Source organism: Salmo trutta, chromosome 8 (assembly GCF_901001165.1).
Source record: "Salmo trutta chromosome 8, fSalTru1.1, whole genome shotgun sequence".
In the NCBI taxonomy this organism is placed as follows: Eukaryota; Metazoa; Chordata; class Actinopteri; order Salmoniformes; family Salmonidae; genus Salmo; species Salmo trutta.
Genome location: NC_042964.1, coordinates 3,879,678 through 3,900,301, shown reverse-complemented (window position 1 = coordinate 3,900,301; position 20,624 = coordinate 3,879,678). Strand labels below are relative to the sequence as shown.

The following is a 20,624-nucleotide window of genomic DNA, read 5'->3' as shown; positions in this document are numbered from 1 at the left end:
TGCATTCCAGGTGACTACCTCATGTAACTGGTTGAGAGAATGCCAAGTGTGCAAAGCTGTCATCAAGGCAAATGGTGGCTACTTTGAAGAATCGAAAATATATTTAGATGTGTTTAACACTGTTGGTTACTACATGATTCCGCGTGTTACTTCATAGTTTTAATGTCCAATGAGTAGGCGTATCCACATTTTTTGACTGGTACTGTATATTTTGTTATACAGTATGTTTTTGTGCAAATACTCTTGCAAAAACTGTTGGTAACCGATGATACTTTTTGAATATTTGAAAAGGCATTGTTGCTATCCAAAAAAGTCCCTTTATTTTCATTCAAATCAGAGTCATTTCTTTGTTACAAAGATCATAGATTGACTTAATGCAGTCATTAGATACTGTTTGGAAACTACTGTGATTATAATTGTTTAACAGGAATGACACAGAGAAGCTTATTCCCTGTATTGCAAAGCGTAAAACCTAACAACACACACAGCAAGTGTAATTAAAATGTCTAAATTTCTAGAACCAAATTTTACATGAAAAGACTCCTTCAACTCCTCAATCCACAAAGCTCAAAGAAACACGAAATGAACAGCGTGACAGTCAGGAGGAACAAAAACACCATGGTAACAAGACAACGGAAGACAAAAACATATTATAAGCTACAGCAATTATTGCGATATGTGTTCTGACACAAAGGCCGAGGACACTGGGGCCGGTGTGGCCCCGGAACAAGTCTGTCACCAGCGGCATGGGGGCTGCATGGCTCCCTCCCTTGGTCCCTGGGGGTCAAAGTTCACTGTGTATGCCCCGCTGCCTCAGCGCCGGCTGACAGGACACGGGAGTCTGAAGCTCCATGACGTACTGGCATTTGCTGGGCTCCTTTACCGATCTCAAGGCTGTCTCTGTCCCACATATCAACATGACCTAGAAAAACAAACGAGGCAATGGAGGGGGATAGTCACAGAGAAGAAGTGAATAGAAGAGGAGAGACATTGTTAAGTCAAGAAGCTTGTCGTTTGCCTCTCGTAAAGAACTGTGTGGATACCACAGGAGAAGCACCAGATATGTGGCATTGCTGCTGTGTATATTAAGAAGAATTACATTTGTGTCTCTACACATTCGTTGTATGATTGTTGTTATAGAATTACTGTTGTGATACTGTGGTAAAATAAGAGGAAGTAATGATCAAATTAGGCCCCAACACTTAAACAGTAGTTCAGAATTATTTCTTCGACAACACATTCAGACACACACAAATTACGCTAACACTTTCATAACCATGCCACCATATGTCATAACAGCTGATATAACTCGTCATAACCTGTTATAACATGGTCATAACACTTTCATGACCCATATATTAACACCTGTTGTGACATATTGTGTGTATCTTATGGCTGGTTATGACACCTACATAAAGAGTGTCAAAACCTACCACACCAGGCAGAACCTTCCATTACACCATAGACTAGGTGTAAACAGTGTGTCCATGTTGTATTTTCTGAAATGGACCACAGTAAATGACAGTACTGACGTTTTGGTTGCGATTAGGTTTCATTATTGACCCACTGTCACGCCACAGTGATTTAGGACTTGTAACCTCTTTTATACATTGTGTGTTTGAGCTACAGACTTCTGAGTCGTACCGTTGGATTCGTCTATTTCCTCTGCATTAGTCTGAGTAACGTGGGGGCTGCGCTAGAGTGGTGTTTGTGAGACAAAGGCAGATCCCAAAAGGGAACCGGGGGGCACCAGGAATTTTTACTAAAACACCTGTAGAGTCTGAACGCTGTGAGCTACACACTATTAAAAGCTATCTAAGAAAAGCCGAAACTCTCACGAACACCTTTTGCTCTATGACCTCACAAGCTACAGAAGAGTTATTAACGTAAGAGGTTCTCCTACATAGGAAATCCCAGGACATAGTGTCTATAATACTGTAAGGGTTCTTCTACATAGACCATAGTAAATCCCAGGACATAGTGTCTATAATACTGTAAGGGGTTCTTCTACATAGTAAATCCCAGGACATAGTGTCTATAATACTGTAAGGGTTTCTTCTACATAGATCATAGTAAATCCCAGGACATAGTGTCTATAATACTGTAAGGGGTTCTTCTACATAGACCATAGTAAATCCCAGGACATAGTGTCTATAATACTGTAAGGGGTTCTTCTACATAGACCATAGTAAATCCCAGGTCATAGTGTCTATAATACTGTAAGAGGTTCTTCTACATAGATCATAGTAAATCCCAGGTCATAGTGTCTATAATACTGTAAGGGGTTCTTCTACATAGACCATAGTAAATCCCAGGACATAGTGTCTATAATACTGTAAGGGGTTCTTCTACATAGTAGATCATAGTAAATCCCAGGTCATAGTGTCTATAATACTGTAAGGTGTTCTTCTACATAGTAGATCATAGTAAATCCCAGGTCATAGTGTCTATAATACTGTAAGGGGTTCTTCTACATAGATCATAGTAAATCCCAGGTCATAGTGTCTATAATACTGTAAGGGGTTCTTCTACATAGACCATAGTAAATCCCAGGACATAGTGTCTATAATACTGTAAGGGGTTATTCTACATAGATCATAGTAAATCCCAGGTCATAGTGTCTATAATACTGTAAGGGGTTCTTCTACATAGATCATAGTAAATCCCAGGACATAGTGTCTATAATACTGTAAGGGGTTCTTCTACATAGATCATAGTAAATCCCAGGACATAGTGTCTATAATACTGTAAGGGGTTCTTCTACATAGACCATAGTAAATCCCAGGACATAGTGTCTATAATACTGTAAGGGGTTCTTCTACATAGACCATAGTAAATCCCAGGACATAGTGTCTATAATACTGTAAGGGGTTCTTCTACATAGTAGATCATAGTAAATCCCAGGTCATAGTGTCTATAATACTGTAAGGTGTTCTTCTACATAGAAGACCATAGTAAATCCCAGGACATAGTGTCTATAATACTGTAAGGGGTTCTTCTACATAGATCATAGTAAATCCCAGGTCATAGTGTCTATAATACTGTAAGAGGTTCTTCTACATAGAAGACCATAGGAAATCCCAGGACATAGTGTCTATAATACTGTAAGAGGTTCTTCTACATAGATCATAGTAAATCCCAGGACATAGTGTCTATAATACTGTAAGGGGTTTTTCTACATAGAAGACCATAGTAAATCCCAGGACATAGTGTCTATAATACTGTAATAAGCTCACATAGTTGCTGTTACAAACTCCAAACAGTTGTCACTGACTAGTTGGATATTAATTTCCCAGTAATCAAACCATTTCTGTACATACAGCATTTATATACATACATTTTGTATCAAGTTTATGCTTTGGCAGACTTTGTTTATCTATTGACGTGTCAATAAACCTCCAGCTGTTTACATCAAATAGTTTTTCTACTTGTAGCCCTGGTTGTCCTGAAAAGAACATGGTTAAACACTTCACTGTGAGGATAAATGTAAAGGGCTGGACATGCGGATCAATTAAAGTCAGATCAATTAAAGTGTGATGAAATGAAAAGCAGAGTCTCGGGATTGATAGGGTTAACGTCGTCCTTTCCAACACGGTTCCGGCAACTAAGGTGGATGTGTAACCAGGCCAGTGTAGCCCGGCTCGGCCCGGCTCGGCTCAGTAGTGGGACAGGATATTGTGCTTCATCTATGGTATATTGCCATTGCCAGAGAAATAAAAGGGGACAGGGGAACCATGAAGCATGTATCTGAGTGTTGTCTAGGGGCTGTGCTAATTAGCTCAGTGCTTCCCGATACCTTTTCACACATCCATTTCACAAACGTTCAGAATTTGGGGCTATATATATATAGAGAGACCAAATCCACGGTCCATAACACACATATTAGCCCTAGCCTTTTGAATCGAATTAATAAACACTAAGTCCGACTCACCCTTTCAGTGTTGGAGTGTCTTTTAACAGGCACACCGCACGGTTCCCTTTGGCTTTTGAATTAGTTTCATATCCTGCATTGAAACAATGCCGTCCACTGCCCGCATTACCATTCTCCCGCTAAGGGGTAGAGAAGCCTCTTTCACCGAGGTAAAAGAGCAAAGCCGGCTTCAGCATTTCAAATATAATGAGGGACGACTTCTTCTAGTGGAGACTTCATTTGTGCCGTATGCACACGGTTTGGAAAAGGGAGTCATATCAAAGGAATTCAATTGAGGCTTTTCAAAGGGCCTCTGGATGGTAGGAACATATATTTACAGATTATCGGAAACCATTTAAACGGTTGAAGGGGTGGGGGGGACGCTGAAAAATGAGATGATTAAACATGCTACATTTTTAATTGAACAAATTCCTGCGCACACATTCTGTGAGAGACGAGACATTGTGAATTCTGTGTGAGAGAGAGTATTTTTTATTTTATCTTTATTTAACTAGGCAAGTCAGTCAAGAACAAATTCTTATTTTCAACAACGGCCTTGTTAACTGGTTAAATGCCTTGTTCAGGGGCAGAACGACAGATTTGTACCTTGTCAGCTCAGGGATTTGATCTTGCAACCTTTCGGTTACTAGTCCAACGCTCTAACCACTAGGCTACGCTGCCGCCCCAATACGAAGTGACTGGAGACAGGACGGACAGAGAAAAGTAGGTGAAGAGTACGTCTGCTTCCCTCCGGGTAATACTGTCTACAGCCCTGTTTTTGTTTCACTTTTTATGGGACTTCAGAAATTGGGTGGTTTCATAAAGTGTCTTTCTACTAGTGAATAGTGTACAATGATAACATGAGGATGAAAATGGCGTCTATCGCTACCTGTCTGTCTGTGTCTTCCTACCTCTATGTCTGTCTGTCTGTCTGTCTGTCTGTCTGTCTGTCTGTCTGTCTGTCTGTCTGTCTGTCTGTCTGTCTGTCTGTCTGTCTGTCTGTCTGTCTGTCTGTCTGTCTTCCTACCTCTATGTCTGCCTGTCTGTCTGTCTGTCTGTCTGTCTGTCTGTCTGTCTTCCAACCTCTTTGTCTGTCTTTCTGCCTGCCTGTCTCTAAGGCTCTCTGTTTCTGTGTCCTTTAGTGTGAAGTTAGTGTACTGTAATGTACTTACCATGGTGTTTCTGGTAGGGCCTTGCCAGCAGGGCTCTCCACTCTCATACCTCATCTGGTAATACTGCTTCTCTGGTGACCCCGCCCATGACCCCCACTTCCTGAAACAGACAAACAAAAAAAGAGAGAGAGACAGTAAGCGAATATAAACTCCATTCATTATTATAATCCCAAATTCCTGATAAATATTGAGACAAAATGTTGACATCACTTAGCACCAGGTTTACTAACTGGGCAAAACAAAAGTCTAGCGGAGGTGGCTGCAGTGGCCTCTGCTAGTCCCTGGTGCCCGGCGCTGTCTCTCCTCCAACAAAAAATATGAATTACCATTTGAGTGATTTAATTCTCTGTACTGTTCTGCACAGGGAGGGAGGGAGGGAGGGGAGAACAATAATACTGAACCAGATCCTAAATAAGGCGTTGCCTGCACGTGCGATGGCAAAATACATTTTACCTCAGTTTTATGGTTCTGGTTAACATGGTTCTGACTCCGCCATTTAGTTATTTCACCTTTATTTAACCAGGTGGGCTAGTTGAGAACAAGTCCTTTATTTAACCAGGTGGGCTAGTTGAGAACAAGTCCTTTATTTAACCAGGTAGGCTAGTTGAGAACAAGTTCTCATTTACAACTGCGACCTGGCCAAGATAAAGCAAAGCAGTGCGACACATATAGTAAATAGTGAACCTTAATGATTCAGTTGGTTAGAGTGACAGGGGGTTGTGATTCTGATTCCATTCTGTTTCTGAACAGGCCTACTGTGTTAAAAGGGCAATCAGCAGTTGAAACAATAACGAGTTACCGGGTAAAAAGCTGGCTGATGGTGCTGGATTAAACGTAACCACTCTCAAATTCATAGACAGAACTCAAGGACTGATCATCCATGATATTAAATGTATAGTTTTAACCATGTTTTGAGGCTATACAGCATTTGTTTACATTTACATTGTTTACAAACAACGGACTAAAACAAGCTTATATGCTGGGTTCTGATTGGGGGCGACAGTTGAACTAAGCTAATGAGGCATTTATACATTATATTAATCAAGAATCAATGGGTACTTATAATTCCTTTATTAATCCAAAATGGATGTAGCTAAATGGATTGCCCCTTTAAGAGTAAGTTGCTTTGGACAAAAGAGACCATATACAAACATATGATTGAATATATTCTCAGATGAATTTTTTTAGACATCAAACAGCAATCACTATTAGTATTAAATGTCAGACCTTGTTGAAAATAATGACACAGAAAAGGAGATTGTTGTTGGATGATCACTGAGGGATAAATATAGAGAGAAACACAAACCCTTTTCAGTAGAAAGTAAACACACTGGGTCCCCTTCCAGGACTCATATCTGTCTAACAACACTCTCATCTGTCCTCAAAGACAACATGCCCGTTCTATGACTTTTAAACATTCTTTAGCCTTGTCCAGATTGAGAGACACGGACAGCGAGTCCTATCTTAAGGTCCCTGAGTCCACTAGCTCCTTTTCCCGGCATCCACGCCTCCACGCCACCACGCCACCACGTCTCCACGCCTCCACGCCACCACGTCTCCACGCCACCACGCCTCCACGTCTCCACGCCACCACGCCTCCACGCCACCACGTCACCACGCCTCCACGCCACCACGTCTCCACGCCACCACGTCTCCACGCCACCACGCCTCCACGCCACCACGTCTCCACGCCACCCCGTCTCCACTCCACCACGCCTCCACGTCTCCACGCCACCACGTCTCCACGCCTCCACGCCACCACGCCTCCACGCCACCACGCCTCCACGTAACCACGTCTTCACGCCACCACGCCTCCACGCCACCACGCCTCCACGTCTCCACGCCTCCACGCCACCACGCCACCACGCCTCCACGTCACCACGCCTCCACGCCAACACGCCACCACGTCTTCACGCCACCACGTCTCCACGCCACCACGCCACCACGCCTCCACGTCTCCACGTCTCCACGCCACCACGTCTCCACGCCACCACGCCTCCACGTCTCCACGTCTTCACGCCTCCACTCCACCACATCTCCACGCCTCCACGCCACCACGCCTCCACGCCACCACGCCACCACGCCTCCACGCCTCCACGCCACCACGTCACCACGCCTCCACGCCTCCACGCCACCACGCCACCACGTCTCCACGCCTCCACGCATGGCTTCTTTAAGTTGTCTGAATGGGTCACACGGAGCCAGGTGGCCCTTTTCTTCTCCCCTGGCACTCGGTCAGTGCCAGGGAACCTCAAATGGATTGCTGTCAGGGCCAGGGGACACATGGGACAGAGAGAGTGTCAGGGCCAGGGGACAGAGAGAGTGTCAGGGCCAGGGGACAGAGCCAGTGTCAGGGCCAGGGGACAGAGAGAGTGTCAGGGCCAGGGGACAGAGAGAGTGGCAGGGCCAGGAGACAGTGTCAGGGCCAGGGGACAGAGAGAGTGTCAGGGCCAGGGGACAGAGTGTCAGGACCAGGAGACAGAGAGAGTGTCAGGACCAGGGGACAGAGCCAGGGGACAGAGGGAGTGTCAGGGCCAGGGGACAGAGAGAGTGTCAGGGCCAGGGGACAGTGCCAGGGGACAGAGGGAGTGTCAGGGCCAGGGGACAGAGAGAGTGTCAGGGCCAGGGGACAGTGCCAGGGGACAGAGGGAGTGTCAGGGCCAGAGGACAGAGAGAGTGTCAGGGCCAGGAGACAGTGTCAGGGCCAGAGGACAGAGAGAGTGTCAGGGCCAGGAGACAGTGTCAGGGGCCAGGAGACAGTGTCAGGGGCCAGGAGACAGTGTCAGGGCCAGGGGACAGAGAGAGTGTCAGGGCCAGGAGACAGTGTCAGGGCCAGGGGACAGAGAGAGTGTCAGGACCAGGGGACAGAGACAGTGTCAGGGCCAGGAGACAGTGTCAGGGCCAGGGGACAGAGAGAGTGTCAGGACCAGGGGACAGAGCCAGGGGACAGAGGGAGTGTCAGGGCCAGGGGACAGAGAGAGTGTCAGGGCCAGGGGACAATGCCAGGGGACAGAGGGAGTGTCAGGGCCAGAGGACAGAGAGAGTGTCAGGGCCAGGGGACAGTGCCAGGGGACAGAGGGAGTGTCAGGGCCAGGGGACAGTGCCAGGGGACAGAGGGAGTGTCAGGGCCAGGGGACAGAGAGAGTGTCAGGGCCAGGAGACAGTGTCAGGGCCAGGGGACAGAGAGAGTGTCAGGGCCAGGGGACAGAGAGAGTGTCAGGGCCAGGAGACAGTGTCAGGGCCAGGGGACAGAGAGAGTGTCAGGGCCAGGGGACAGAGACAGTGTCAGTGCCAGAGGACAGAGAGAGTGTCAGGGCCAGGAGACAGTGTCAGGGCCAGGGGACAGAGACAGTGTCAGGGCCAGGAGACAGAGAGAGTGTCAGGGCCAGGGGACAGAGACAGTGTCAGTGCCAGAGGACAGAGGGAGTGTCAGGGCCAGGGGACAGTGCCAGGGCCAGGGGACAGAGACAGTGTCAAGACCAGGAGACAGTGTCAGGGCCAGGGGACAGAGAGTGTCAGGGCCAGGGGACAGAGAGAGTGTCAGGGCCAGGAGACAGAGAGAGTGTCAGGGCCAGGGGACAGAGACAGTGTCAGTGCTAGAGGACAGAGAGAATGTCAGGGCCAGGAGACAGAGAGTGTGTCAGGGCCAGGGGACAGAGACAGTGTCAGGGCCAGGGGACAGAGAGAGTGTCAGGGCCAGGGGACAGATAGAGTGTCAGGGCCAGGAGACAGAGACAGTGTCAGGGCCAGGAGACAGAGAGAGTGTCAGGGCCAGGAGACAGAGACAGGGCCAGGGGACAGAGACAGTGTCAGGGCCAGGGGACAGAGAGAGTGTCAGGGCCAGGGGACAGAGAGAGTGTCAGGGCCAGGGGACAGAGAGAATGTCAGGGCCAGGGGACAGAGAGAGTGTCAGGGCCAGGAGACAGTGTCAGGGCCAGGGGACAGAGAGTGTCAGGGCCAGGGGACAGAGAGTGTCAGGGCCAGGGGACAGAGACAGTGTCAGGGCCAGGGGGCAGAGAGAGTGTCAGGGCCAGGAGACAGTGTCAGGGCCAGGAGACAGAGAGAGTGTCAGGGCCAGGGAACAGAGAGAGTGTCAGGGCCAGGGGACAGAGAGAGTGTCAGGGCCAGGGGACAGAGAGAGTGTCAGGGCCAGGAGACAGAGACAGTGTCAGGCAGGAGACAGAGCGAGTGTCAGGGCCAGGGAACAGAGAGAGTGTCAGGGCCAGGAGACAGAGAGAGTGTCAGGGCCAGGAGACAGAGAGAGTGTCAGGGCCAGGAGACAGTGTCAGGGCCAGGGGACAGAGAGAGTGTCAGGGCCAGGGGACAGAGACAGTGTCAGAGGACAGAGAGAGTGTCAGGGCCAGGAGACAGTGTCAGGGCCAGGAGACAGAGCGAGTGTCAGGGCCAGGGGACAGCGAGAGTGTCAGGGCCAGGGGACAGAGACAGAGAGAGTGTCAGGGGACAGAGACAGAGAGAGTGTCAGGGGACAGAGGGGGCTAAGAGAGTGTCAGTGCTGGCCTCTTTCCACCAGTGTGATCCCTACTGTGCTCTCCCTTATGTCCCACCTCTCTCATCCCCAGGGTTCTGTCCCTTGCCTCGTCAGACCTCCATTCTCGCCTTTCTCAGTACTACCCGCGCCCCAGGAGTCAGGAGAGGCCCTGTCAATTAGGCCCCAGTTATCACGGACACTTGCGCTATAGACTCCAGTCATTTAGGACTCACAGGAGTATCCGGATGGAGCCGTATTGACAAATCACTCCTTGTAATAATACCTGACAGTCTATTGACTGGCCTGTTCCATGGAGCTATCATACACCCGTCTGACATTCATCCACTGTGACGACCATGTCCCCTCTAAAGGGAACTCAATGTGTTATTTTCTTATATATTATTCAATCTATCATTCAGGGAGAAAACGCTCTTAGCCTCACGCAATCTGTTCCTTTTTAACCACTTGCAATGACATTTTAAAACGCTGGAGTACATATTGTTCCTCTGTTACTTATCTGTTCCTCTGTTACCTACCTGTTCCTCTGTTACCTACCTGTCCTTCTGTTTCCTACCTGTTGCTCTGTTACCTACCTGTTACTCTGTTACCTACTTGTTACTTTGTTACCTACCTGTTACTCTGTTACTTATCTGTTACTCTGTTACCTACCTATTCCTCTGTTACCTACCTGTTACTCTGTTACCTACCTGTTACCTACCTGTTACTCTGTTACTTATCTGTTACTCTGTTACTTATCTGTTCCTCTGTTACCTACCTGTTACTCTGTTACTTATCTGTTACTCTGTTACTTATCTGTTACTCTGTTACTTATCTGTTACTCTGTTACCTACCTATTCCTCTGTTACCTACCTGTTCCTCTGTTACCTACATGTTACACTGTTATATACCTGTTACTCACCGACCTCTTGACATACAGTACCAGTCAAAAGTTTGGACACACCTACTCATTGCAGGATTTTTCTTTATTTTTTACTATTTTCTACATTGTAGAATAATAGTGAACAGATCAAAACTATCAAACAGTATCTAATGACAGCCTTAAGTCAAACGATGATCTTTGTAACAAAGAAATTACTCTGATTTGAATGAAAATTAAAGGGACTATTTTGGATAGCAACAATGCCTTTTCAAATATTCAAAAAGTATCATCGGTTACCAACACTATTTTTGCAAGAGTATTTGCACAAAAACACAACATATAGAATGCTATTCATTGACTACAGTTCAGTGTTCAACACCATAGCGCCCTCAAAGCTCATCACTAAGCTAAGGACCATGGGACTAAACACCTCCCTCTGCAACTGGATCCTGGACTTCCTGACGGGCCGCCCCCAGGTAGTAAGGGTAGGTAACAACACATCCGCCACTCTGATCCGCCACACTGGAGCCCCCCAGGGGTGCGTACTCAGTCCCCTCCTGTACTCCCTGTTCACTCATGATTGCACGGCCAACTCCAAAACCAGCATTTAGTTTGTTAATGACACAACAGTGGTAGGCCCGATCACCGAGAACGACGACACAGCCTAAAAAACGGAAAAGTGGTGCATGCATATGTATTCACCCCCTTTGCTACGAAGCCCCTAAATAAGATCTGGTGCAACCAATTACCTTCAGTTAAATAAAGTCCACCTGTGTGCAATCTAAGTGTCACATGATCTACCGGTAGGCCGTCATTGTAAATAAGAATTTGTTCTTAAGGTTAACTGACTTGCCTAGATAAATAAAGGTTAAATAAAAAAAAGTTACGGAAGAGTGGCCAGAAAAAAGCCATTGCTTAAAGAAAAAAACAAGCAAACACATTTGGTGTTCGCCAAAAAAGGCATATGGGAGACTCCCAAACATACGGAAGAAGGTACTCTGGTCAGATGAGACTAAAATGTAGCTTTTTGGCCAACAAGGAAAACGCTATGTCTGGTGCAAGCCCAATACCTCTCATCACCCCGAGAATACCATCCCCACAGTGAAGCATGGTAGTGGCAGCATCATGCTGTGAGGATGTTTTTCATCGGCAGGGACTTGGAAACTAGTCAGAATTGAAGGAATGATGGATGGTGCCAAATACAGGGAAATTCTTGCGGGAAACCTGTTTCAATCTTCCAGAGATTTGAGACTGGGAAGGAAGGTTCACCTTCCAGCAGGACAATGACCCTAAACATACTGCTAAAGCAACACTCGAGCGGTTTAAGAGGAAACATTTAAATGTCTTGGAATGGCCTAGTCAAAGCCCAGACCTCAATCCAATTGAGAATCTGTGGTATGACTTAAAGATTGCTATACACCAGCAGAACCGATCCAACTTGAAGGAGCTGGAGCAGTTTTGCCTTGAAAAATGGGCAAACATCCCAGTAACTAGATGTGCCAAGCTTATAGAGACATACTCTAAGAGACCTGCAGCTGTAATTGCTGCAAAAGGTGGCTCTACAAAGTACTGACTTTGGGGGGGTGAATAGTTATGCACGCTCATGTTTTCTGTTTTTTTGTCTTATTTCTTGTTTGTTTCACAATAAAAAACATTTTGCATCTTCAAAGTGGTAGGCATGTTGTGTAAATCAAATGATACAAGGTTGTAAGGCAACAAAATAGGAAAAAATGCCAAGGGGGGTAAATACTTTCGCAAGCCACTGTACTCATTGAAGGGTCTTTATTTTAACTATTTTCTACATTGTAGAATAATAGTGAAGACATCAAAACAATGAAATAACACAAATGGAATCATGTAGCAACCAAAAAAGTGAAACAAATCAAAATATATTTTATATTTTAAATTCTTCAAAGTACCCACCCTTTGCCTTGATGACAGCTTTGCACACTCTTGGCATTCTCTCAACCAACTTCATGAGGTAGTCACCTGGAATTAATTTAAATTAAAAGTTAATTTGTGGAATTTCTTTCCATCTTAATGAGTTTGAGCCAATCAGTTGTGTTGTGACAAGGTAGGGGTGGTATACAGAAGATAGCCCTATTTGGTAAAAGACCAAGTCCATACTATGGCAGGTTCAGCTCAAATAAGCAAAGAAAAATTACAGTCCATCATTATTTTAAGACATGAAGGTCAGTCAAGAACTTCTTCAAGTGCAGTCACAAAAACCATCAAGCGCTATGATGAAACTGGCTCTCATGAGGACCGCCACAGGAAAGGAAGACCCAGAGTTACCACTGTGGAACAGGATAAGTTCATTAGAGTTACCAGCCTTAGAAATTGCAGCCCAAATAAATGCTTCACAGAGTTCAAGTAACATACATATCTCAACATCAACTGTTAAGAAGAGAATGCATGAATCAGGCCTTCATGGTTGAATTGCTGCAAATAAACTACTACTAAAGGACACCAATAAAAAGAAGAGACGTGCTTGGGCCAAGAAACACGAGCAATGGACGTTAGACCAGTGGAAATCTGTCCTTTGGTCTGATGAGTCCAAATTTGAGATGGTTGGTTCCAACCGCCGTGTCTTTGTGAGGCGCAGAGTAGGTGAACAGATGATCTCCGCATGTGTGTTTCCCAAGTTGAAGCATGGAGGAGGAGGTGTGATAGTGTGGGGGTGCTTCGCTGGTGACACTGTCAGTGATTTATTTAGAATTCAAGGCACAGTTAACCAGCATGGCTACCACAGCATTCTACAGCGATACGCCATCCCATCTGACTATCATTTGTTTTTCAACAGGACAATGACGCAAAACACACCTCCAGGCTGTGTAAGGGCTATTTGACCAAGAATGAGAGTGATGGAGTGCTGCATCAGATGACCTGGCCTCCACAATCACCCGACCTCAACCCAAATGAGATGGTTTGGGGTGAGTTGGACCACAGAGTGAAGGAAAATCTGCCAACAAGTGCTCAGCATATGTGGGAACTCCTTCAAGACTGTTGGAAAAACATTCCAGGTGAAGTTGGTTGAGAGAATGCGAAGAGTGTTCAAAGCTTTCATCAATATATTTTGATGTGTTTTACACTTTTTTGGTTACAACATGATTCCATATGTGTTATTTCATGGTGTTGATGTCTTCACTGTTATTCTACAATGTAGAAAATAGTAAAAATAAAGAAAAACCCTTGAATGAGTAGGTGTGTCCAAACTTTTGACTCGTACTGTATAACTAATAATGTCTCCACAGTGTGAAATAGAGACTGCCAAAGTTGGCTTAAAGGACCAAAGGTCCTTTAGCCGGCTCCATCAATTCAGTAATGAGAAAGGGGAGTTATCATCTGTTTACACCATTCTAGTTGGAACCAGCTATATTTGGATTAAAAAAATGTTTGTCACACATGAAAATAATGGCTTTATTTGGATAGTCCCTATAGATGATCTACAGATGGTGAAGCTATTAACTAACTATTACTGTAACTCTGTTGACATGGCAACAGCTTGCTAGAGTTAGAGCTAGAGCTAGACTTAGAGTTAAGGTTAGAGCTAGAGTTAAAGTTAGAGTTAGAGCTATAGTTAAGGTTAGAGCTAGAGTTAAGGTTAGAATTAAGGTTAGAGCTAGAGCTAGAGTTATGGTTAGAGCTAGAGTTAAGGTCAGAGCTAGAGCTAGAGTTAGAATTAAGGTTAGAGCTAGAGTTAGAATTAGAGTTAGAGTTCAGGTTAGAGTTAAGGCTAGAGCTAGAGCTAGAGTTAGAATTAAGGTTAGAGCTAGAGTTAAAGCTAGAATTAGAGTTAATGTTAGAGCTAGAGTTCGAGTTTAGGTTAGAGTTAGAATTAGAGTTAGAGCTAAAGCTAGAGTTAGAGCTAGAGTTAAGGTTAGAGTTACCGCTAGAGTTAGAGTTAAGGTTAGGATAGTTAGTTAAACATCTTCCAACAATCTATTTCGGACAAAAAATAAAGTGTTACCAAATAATGAATAGTATGCTCTTAATTGTGGCCAAATATATTGCAACTAATAGTCATTTGGCAGGATTCCCCTTTTAAGAGTATGAAGAGGTAGAGTGAGTTAATTAAATGAGTAACAAGAGTTTTATTTAGAGTATCAGAGTTTTAATTTCGAGTAACAGAGTTTTCATTTAGAGTATCAACGTTTTCATTTAAAGTAACAGTTTTCATTTAAAGTAACAGTTTTCATTTAGAGTAACAGAGTTTTCATTTAGAGTATCAGAGCTTTAATTTAGAGTAACAGAGTTTTCATTTAGAGTAACAGAGTTTTCATTTAGAGTAACAGAGTTTTTATTTAGAGTAGCAGAGTTAATAGAGAATATGCGAGAACCAATGGAATACATGCATCTTAATTGTGAGCCCTGCTAATAGATCAGAACTCAGTCAGTCGACCAAAACTGCCAATCAACTCAAGCTGCTGGAACATATGCACAGAGCGAAATGTTGTAATGAATTTTGGCACAAAGTGGGCCTGGAATACCCACATTGTTTAATTGATGTTTAAATCTAATCCTGATTAAGAATAATTAGCTTTCTAAAAAGCTGATTAGCTTTCTCATATTATAATAATGGCTTGAGCTGATGATATAAGCTCCTCTTCTTTTTTAAATATTTGCTATCCAGTGATTCAGTTTAACTTCACGCCGCTAATCTGCATGCCTCTAGTGATAAATCCAGCAAAATCCACACTAATCTCAGATAGAACTGAGAGCGGAGTTAGCCACCCCCACCCCCCCGCCACACATCAACCTGTCAGAAGCAATGATCATTTAGACAAGTCATCTAAACCCTGCAGATACTGGGTTGAGACAAAACGCAGGCGGAGGGGAAACGAGGACCAGGACTTCAGCGGGGGAACTTGAATGAACAAACCACGGGGCAAAATAAATGTTTGGTTTGTTTCCTCAAGTGGAATGAATATAGATAATCTCATTTGCGTTGGGTGCTGTCTTTGAAACGTATCTAGTGTGTGTGTTTGTGTGTGTTCATTAGAAAGTTCCCTGAGATAATATTAGAGCATTATAAATGATCTGCCTCATGCATATAGCTATGGTGAAAGCACCATTTTGGGGATTTGTAGCATGCATTATTATGGGCGTGTAGTACAGTCTTAAAAAAGGGTTCCAAAATAAACGTTTTCATCTTAAGAACCTTTTTGGAAGACGGGTACTCTTTGTAAAGCAAAGGGTTCTACAGTACCTAGACCCTTTTTCATCCTAAGAACCATTTTTGGAAGAAAAGATTCTTCAATGATTCTTTGGAAGTCAATATGTTCTGAATCTGAATAAGGTTTTATATTGAAATGTTTCTTTCTTTGAAATAGTGTCTGAGCATTAGTGTTTACCTCAGCGTTTAAACCTCAAACAACAGGAGTTTCAGTAATCTGATACATTTAAAACGATAGGTGTGAGCATGTCTTAAACTGTACCTACAGTCAGGTCCGAAATTAATGGCAGCCTTGATAAAGAAGAGCAAAAAAAGACTAGCAGATAAATAATACAAATACTGAATGTAAAAATAAAATGAAAAATTATTATTTTATACTAATACAGCGCCTTGCAAAAGTATTCATTCACCTTGGTGTTTTTCCTATTTTGTTGCATTACAACCTGTAATTTAAATTGATTTTTATTTGGATATCATGTAATGGACATACACCAAATAGTCCAAATTGGTGAAATGAAATGAAAAAATAACTTGCTTAAAAAAAAATGTTAATAATTTTAAACGGAAAAGTGGTGCGTGCGTATGTATTCACCCCCTTTGCTATCAAGCCCCTAAATAAGATCTGGTGCAACCAATTACCTTCAGAAGTCACATAATTAGTTAAAGAATGTCCACCTGTGTGCAATCTAAGTGTCACATGATCTGTCACATGATCTCAGTATATATACACCTGTTCTGAAAGGCCCCAGAGTCTGCAACACCACTAAGCAAGGGGCACCACCAAGCAAGTGGCACCATGAAGACCAAGGAGCTCTCCAAACAGGTCAGAGACAAAGTTGTGGAGAAGTACAGATCAGGGTTGGGTTATAAAAAAATATCAGAAACTTTGAACATCACACAGAACACCATTAAATCCATTATTAAAAAATGTAAAGAATATGGCACCACAACAAACCTGCCAGGAGAGGGCTACCCACCAAAACTCACGGACCAGGCAAGGAGGGCATTAATCAGAGAGGCAACAAAGAGACCAAAGATAACCCTGAAGGAGCTGCAAAGCTCCACAGCGGAGATTGGAGTATCTGTCCATAGGACCACTTTAAGCCGTACACTCCACAGAGCTGGACTTTACGGAAGAGTGGCCAGAAAAAAGCCATTGCTTAAATGAAAAAATAAGTAAACACGTTTGGTGTTTGCCAAAAGGCATATGGGAGACTCCCCAAACATATGGAAGAAGGTACTCAGGTCAGATGAGACTAAAATGTAGCTTTTTGGCCAACAAAGAAAACGCTATGTCTGGCGCAAACCCAACACCTCTCATCACCCCGAGAACATCATGTTTTTCATTGTCAGGGACCGGGAAACTGGTCAGAATTGAAGGACTGATGGATGGCGCTAAATACTGGGAAATTCTTGATGGAAACCTGTTTCAGACTTCCAGAGAATTGAGACTGGGACGGAGGTTCACCTTCCAGCAGGACAAGGAACATAAGGATACTGCTAAAGCAACACTTGAGTGGTTTAAGGGGAAACATTTAAATGTCTTGGAATGGCCTAGTCAAAGCCCAGACCTCAATCCAACTGAGAATATGTGGTATGACTTAAAGATTGCTCTACACCAGCAGAACCGATCCAACTTGAAGGAGCTGGAGCAGTTTTGCCTTGAAGAACGGGCAAAAATCCCAGTGGCTAGATCTGCCAAGCTTATAGAGACATACCCCAAGAGACTTGCAGCTGCAAATCCTGCAAAAAGGAGGCTCTACAAAGTATTGACTTTGGTGGGGTGAATAGTTATGCACGCTGAAGTTTTCCTGTTTTTTGTTGGTCTTATTTCTTGTTTGTTTCACAATACAAAATATTTTGCATCTTCAAAGTGATAGGCATGTTGTGTTAATCAAATGACACAAACAAGTGCTCAGCGAAAGAGATTTTCTTTAATAAGTACTATTTTACCTCAAAAAGATAGAATTGATTGGCAACCCCCGTTTTCAATACCTCACTTTGCGAGGATAAAACATCAAAGATCCACCATCATATTTTGCAGTAGGTATGGGGTTCTTTTCTGCATATTTCTTTCTACGCAAAACGCACCATTGGTGTGCGTGGACAAAGAGCTCTATTTTCATGTCATCTGACCAAAGCACCGGTTCCAATCCAAGTGCCGATGCTGTTTAGGAAACGCCAGGCGTTTACATTTGTTTGATGACATGAAAATAGAGTTCTTTGGCAACGCACACCAGTGGTGGGTTTTGCATTGAAAGAAATATGCATATGCAGAAAATAAACCTAGTAACAGCCGTACCTCATAGACATTTTAAAGTGGCCAAATACACACCTAATTGTTCACAAACAGAAATCATTAGTACCAAGCTTTTGGCGGAAACAGAGATTAAAGGGATATTTCACACAAATTGCAAAATTACATATTTGGTTTCTTTACCCTGTTAGCAGCAGACAAGGTAATACAGCGATCCATAATTTGGATTTGTTTACCTGTCTCCGAATGCTAACTTTTCGAAGAACCATGACGGTACACAGTACATTACCACTAATGACATACTTGTGTTAAGATATTGTCATCTTCAATCTTATTTTTACCCTCCCCATTGGATAACCAGGTGTAGAATCAAGGTATTATGGTGTTGAACTCCACACAACCTTACTTTTTTTAATGTAATTTTAATTTAACCTTTCATTTTTACTAGGCAAGCCATTTAAGAACAAGTTTTTATTTACAATGCCGGGCCTACCCTGTCCAAACCTGGACGACGCTGGGCCAGTTGTGTGCAGCCCTATGGGACTCCCAATCACGGACGGATGTGATACAGCCTGGATTCGAACCAGGGACTGTACTGACTGTTACCAACCTTTAACAGGGCTAGGATGTTAACATACACACTATACTGGACCACAATCATCTCTGCCCCAGGCACAATCAGTAGGTGAGAGATGTTGGCTAACATGTTTGATGTAATATAACAGAAATAGAATGATGGGATGATTCTTCATTATCTTTTCACTCCTATTCCCATTGAAGTGACACTTCCTGATGTCATGCTAAAGATTTGAATATGGAACCAAATCTTTAGGTAGACTACCATGGCAACCAGCATAACCGGACCAGAAGACGGTATCCAGTGGTAGTGCCCTGCTTGCGCCAAATCACTTTAAAGCTTATTCAGCATTATAGACTACATGAAGAGATTGAAGGTGTAGTCCAGGTTGTAGTTCTTTGTCGCAGGTGGGATGTGTGCAATGTGGCGGAGTTTTTTGTTGTTGTTTTGTGCCTTCATTTAGTTTAGCTTTAAGTTGACACAGTACGCTCAGTACGTTGGACCTGTGAACGTCAATTAAACGGGCGACCTTCGAAACACATTCTGTTCTGTACAAATTTACACAGACAGACACGCACGCTTACAGACGTGAGGAAAACAAACCAACACCTCCCAGCAGATATTAATCCACAGATGTCAAATCTAAATCAGTATTCCGTTAACAGCTCACCCGTGCCTCATTAACAGAGGGTCTCCACGTTACCATGGCTACCCGTGGTAGCCATTAGTCTCTCTGTCAATTCAGACAAACAAGGACCATTACCCGAGGCCTTGACTGGCACATGAGGGGGAAGATGGAGGGAGCTGGGGGACTGACTTGAGTATCACCAGGGTGGGACGAACAACCCTTAAATACAAAACATATAGCCGGACTGAATACAACCACTCCGTTACTATATAACTACCTGTCTGTCAGTGGGTTGAATACAACCACTCCGTTACTATATAACTACCTGTCTGTCTGTCAGTGGGCTGAATACAACCACTCCGTTACTATATAACTACCTGGCTGTCTGTCAGTGGGTTGAATACAACCACTCCGTTACTATATAACTACCTGTCTGTCTGTCAGTGGGTTGAATACAACCACTCCGTTACTATATAACTACCTGTCTGTCTGTCAGTGGGCTGAATACAACCACTCCGTTACTATATAACTACCTGGCTGTCTGTCAGTGGGTTGAATACAACCACTCCGTTACTATATAACTACCTGGCTGTCTGTCAGTGGGCTGAATACAACCACTCCGTTACTATATAACTACCTGTCTGTCTGTCAGTGGGCTGAATACAACCACTCCGTTACTATATAACTACCTGGCTGTCTGTCAGTGGGCTGAATACAACCACTCCGTTACTATATAACTACCTGGCTGTCTGTCAGTGGGCTGAATACAACCACTCCGTTACTATATAACTACCTGTCTGTCTGTCAGTGGGCTGAATACAACCACTCCGTTACTATATAACTACCTGGCTGTCTGTCAGTGGGCTGAATACAACCACTCCGTTACTATATAACTACCTGTCTGTCTGTCAGTGGGTTGAATACAACCACTCCGTTACTATATAACTACCTGTCTGTCTGTCAGTGGGCTGAATACAACCACTCCGTTACTATATAACTACCTGGCTGTCTGTCAGTGGGTTGAATACAACCACTCCGTTACTATATAACTACCTGTCTGTCTGTCAGTGGGTTGAATACAACCACTCCGTTACTATATAACTACCTGGCTGTCTGTCAGTGGGCTGAATACAACCACTCCGTTACTATATAACTACCTGTCTGTCTGTCAGTGGGCTGAATACAACCACTCCGTTACTATATAACTACCTGTCTGTCTGTCAGTGGGTTGAATACAACCACTCCGTTACTATATAACTACCTGTCTGTCTGTCAGTGGGCTGAATACAACCACTCCGTTACTATATAACTACCTGTCTGTCTGTCAGTGGGCTGAATACAACCACTCCGTTACTATATAACTACCTGGCTGTCTGTCAGTGGGCTGAATACAACCACTCCGTTACTATATAACTACCTGTCTGTCTGTCAGTGGGTTGAATACAACCACTCCGTTACTATATAACTACCTGTCTGTCTGTCAGTGGGCTGAATACAACCACTCCGTTACTATATAACTACCTGTCTGTCTGTCA

At 44.1% G+C, this 20,624-nt stretch overlaps 1 protein-coding gene across 2 annotated transcripts in view; it reads right to left on the bottom strand.

The window, feature by feature from the left end:
- Positions 1-297: 297 nt before the first annotated feature.
- The window catches only part of LOC115198073 (glucosidase 2 subunit beta), a 252,996-nt gene continuing 232,669 nt past the window's right edge, over positions 298-20,624 (bottom strand). For both annotated transcript variants that reach the window (XM_029759745.1, XM_029759747.1), the window contains 2 exons: positions 5,083-5,182; positions 298-922 (listed from right to left, as the gene is read on the bottom strand). In XM_029759745.1, the coding sequence (XP_029615605.1) occupies positions 785-922; positions 5,083-5,182 (238 nt within the window). In that variant the 3' untranslated portion in view covers positions 298-784. The remainder of the gene's footprint in view (positions 923-5,082; positions 5,183-20,624) is intronic.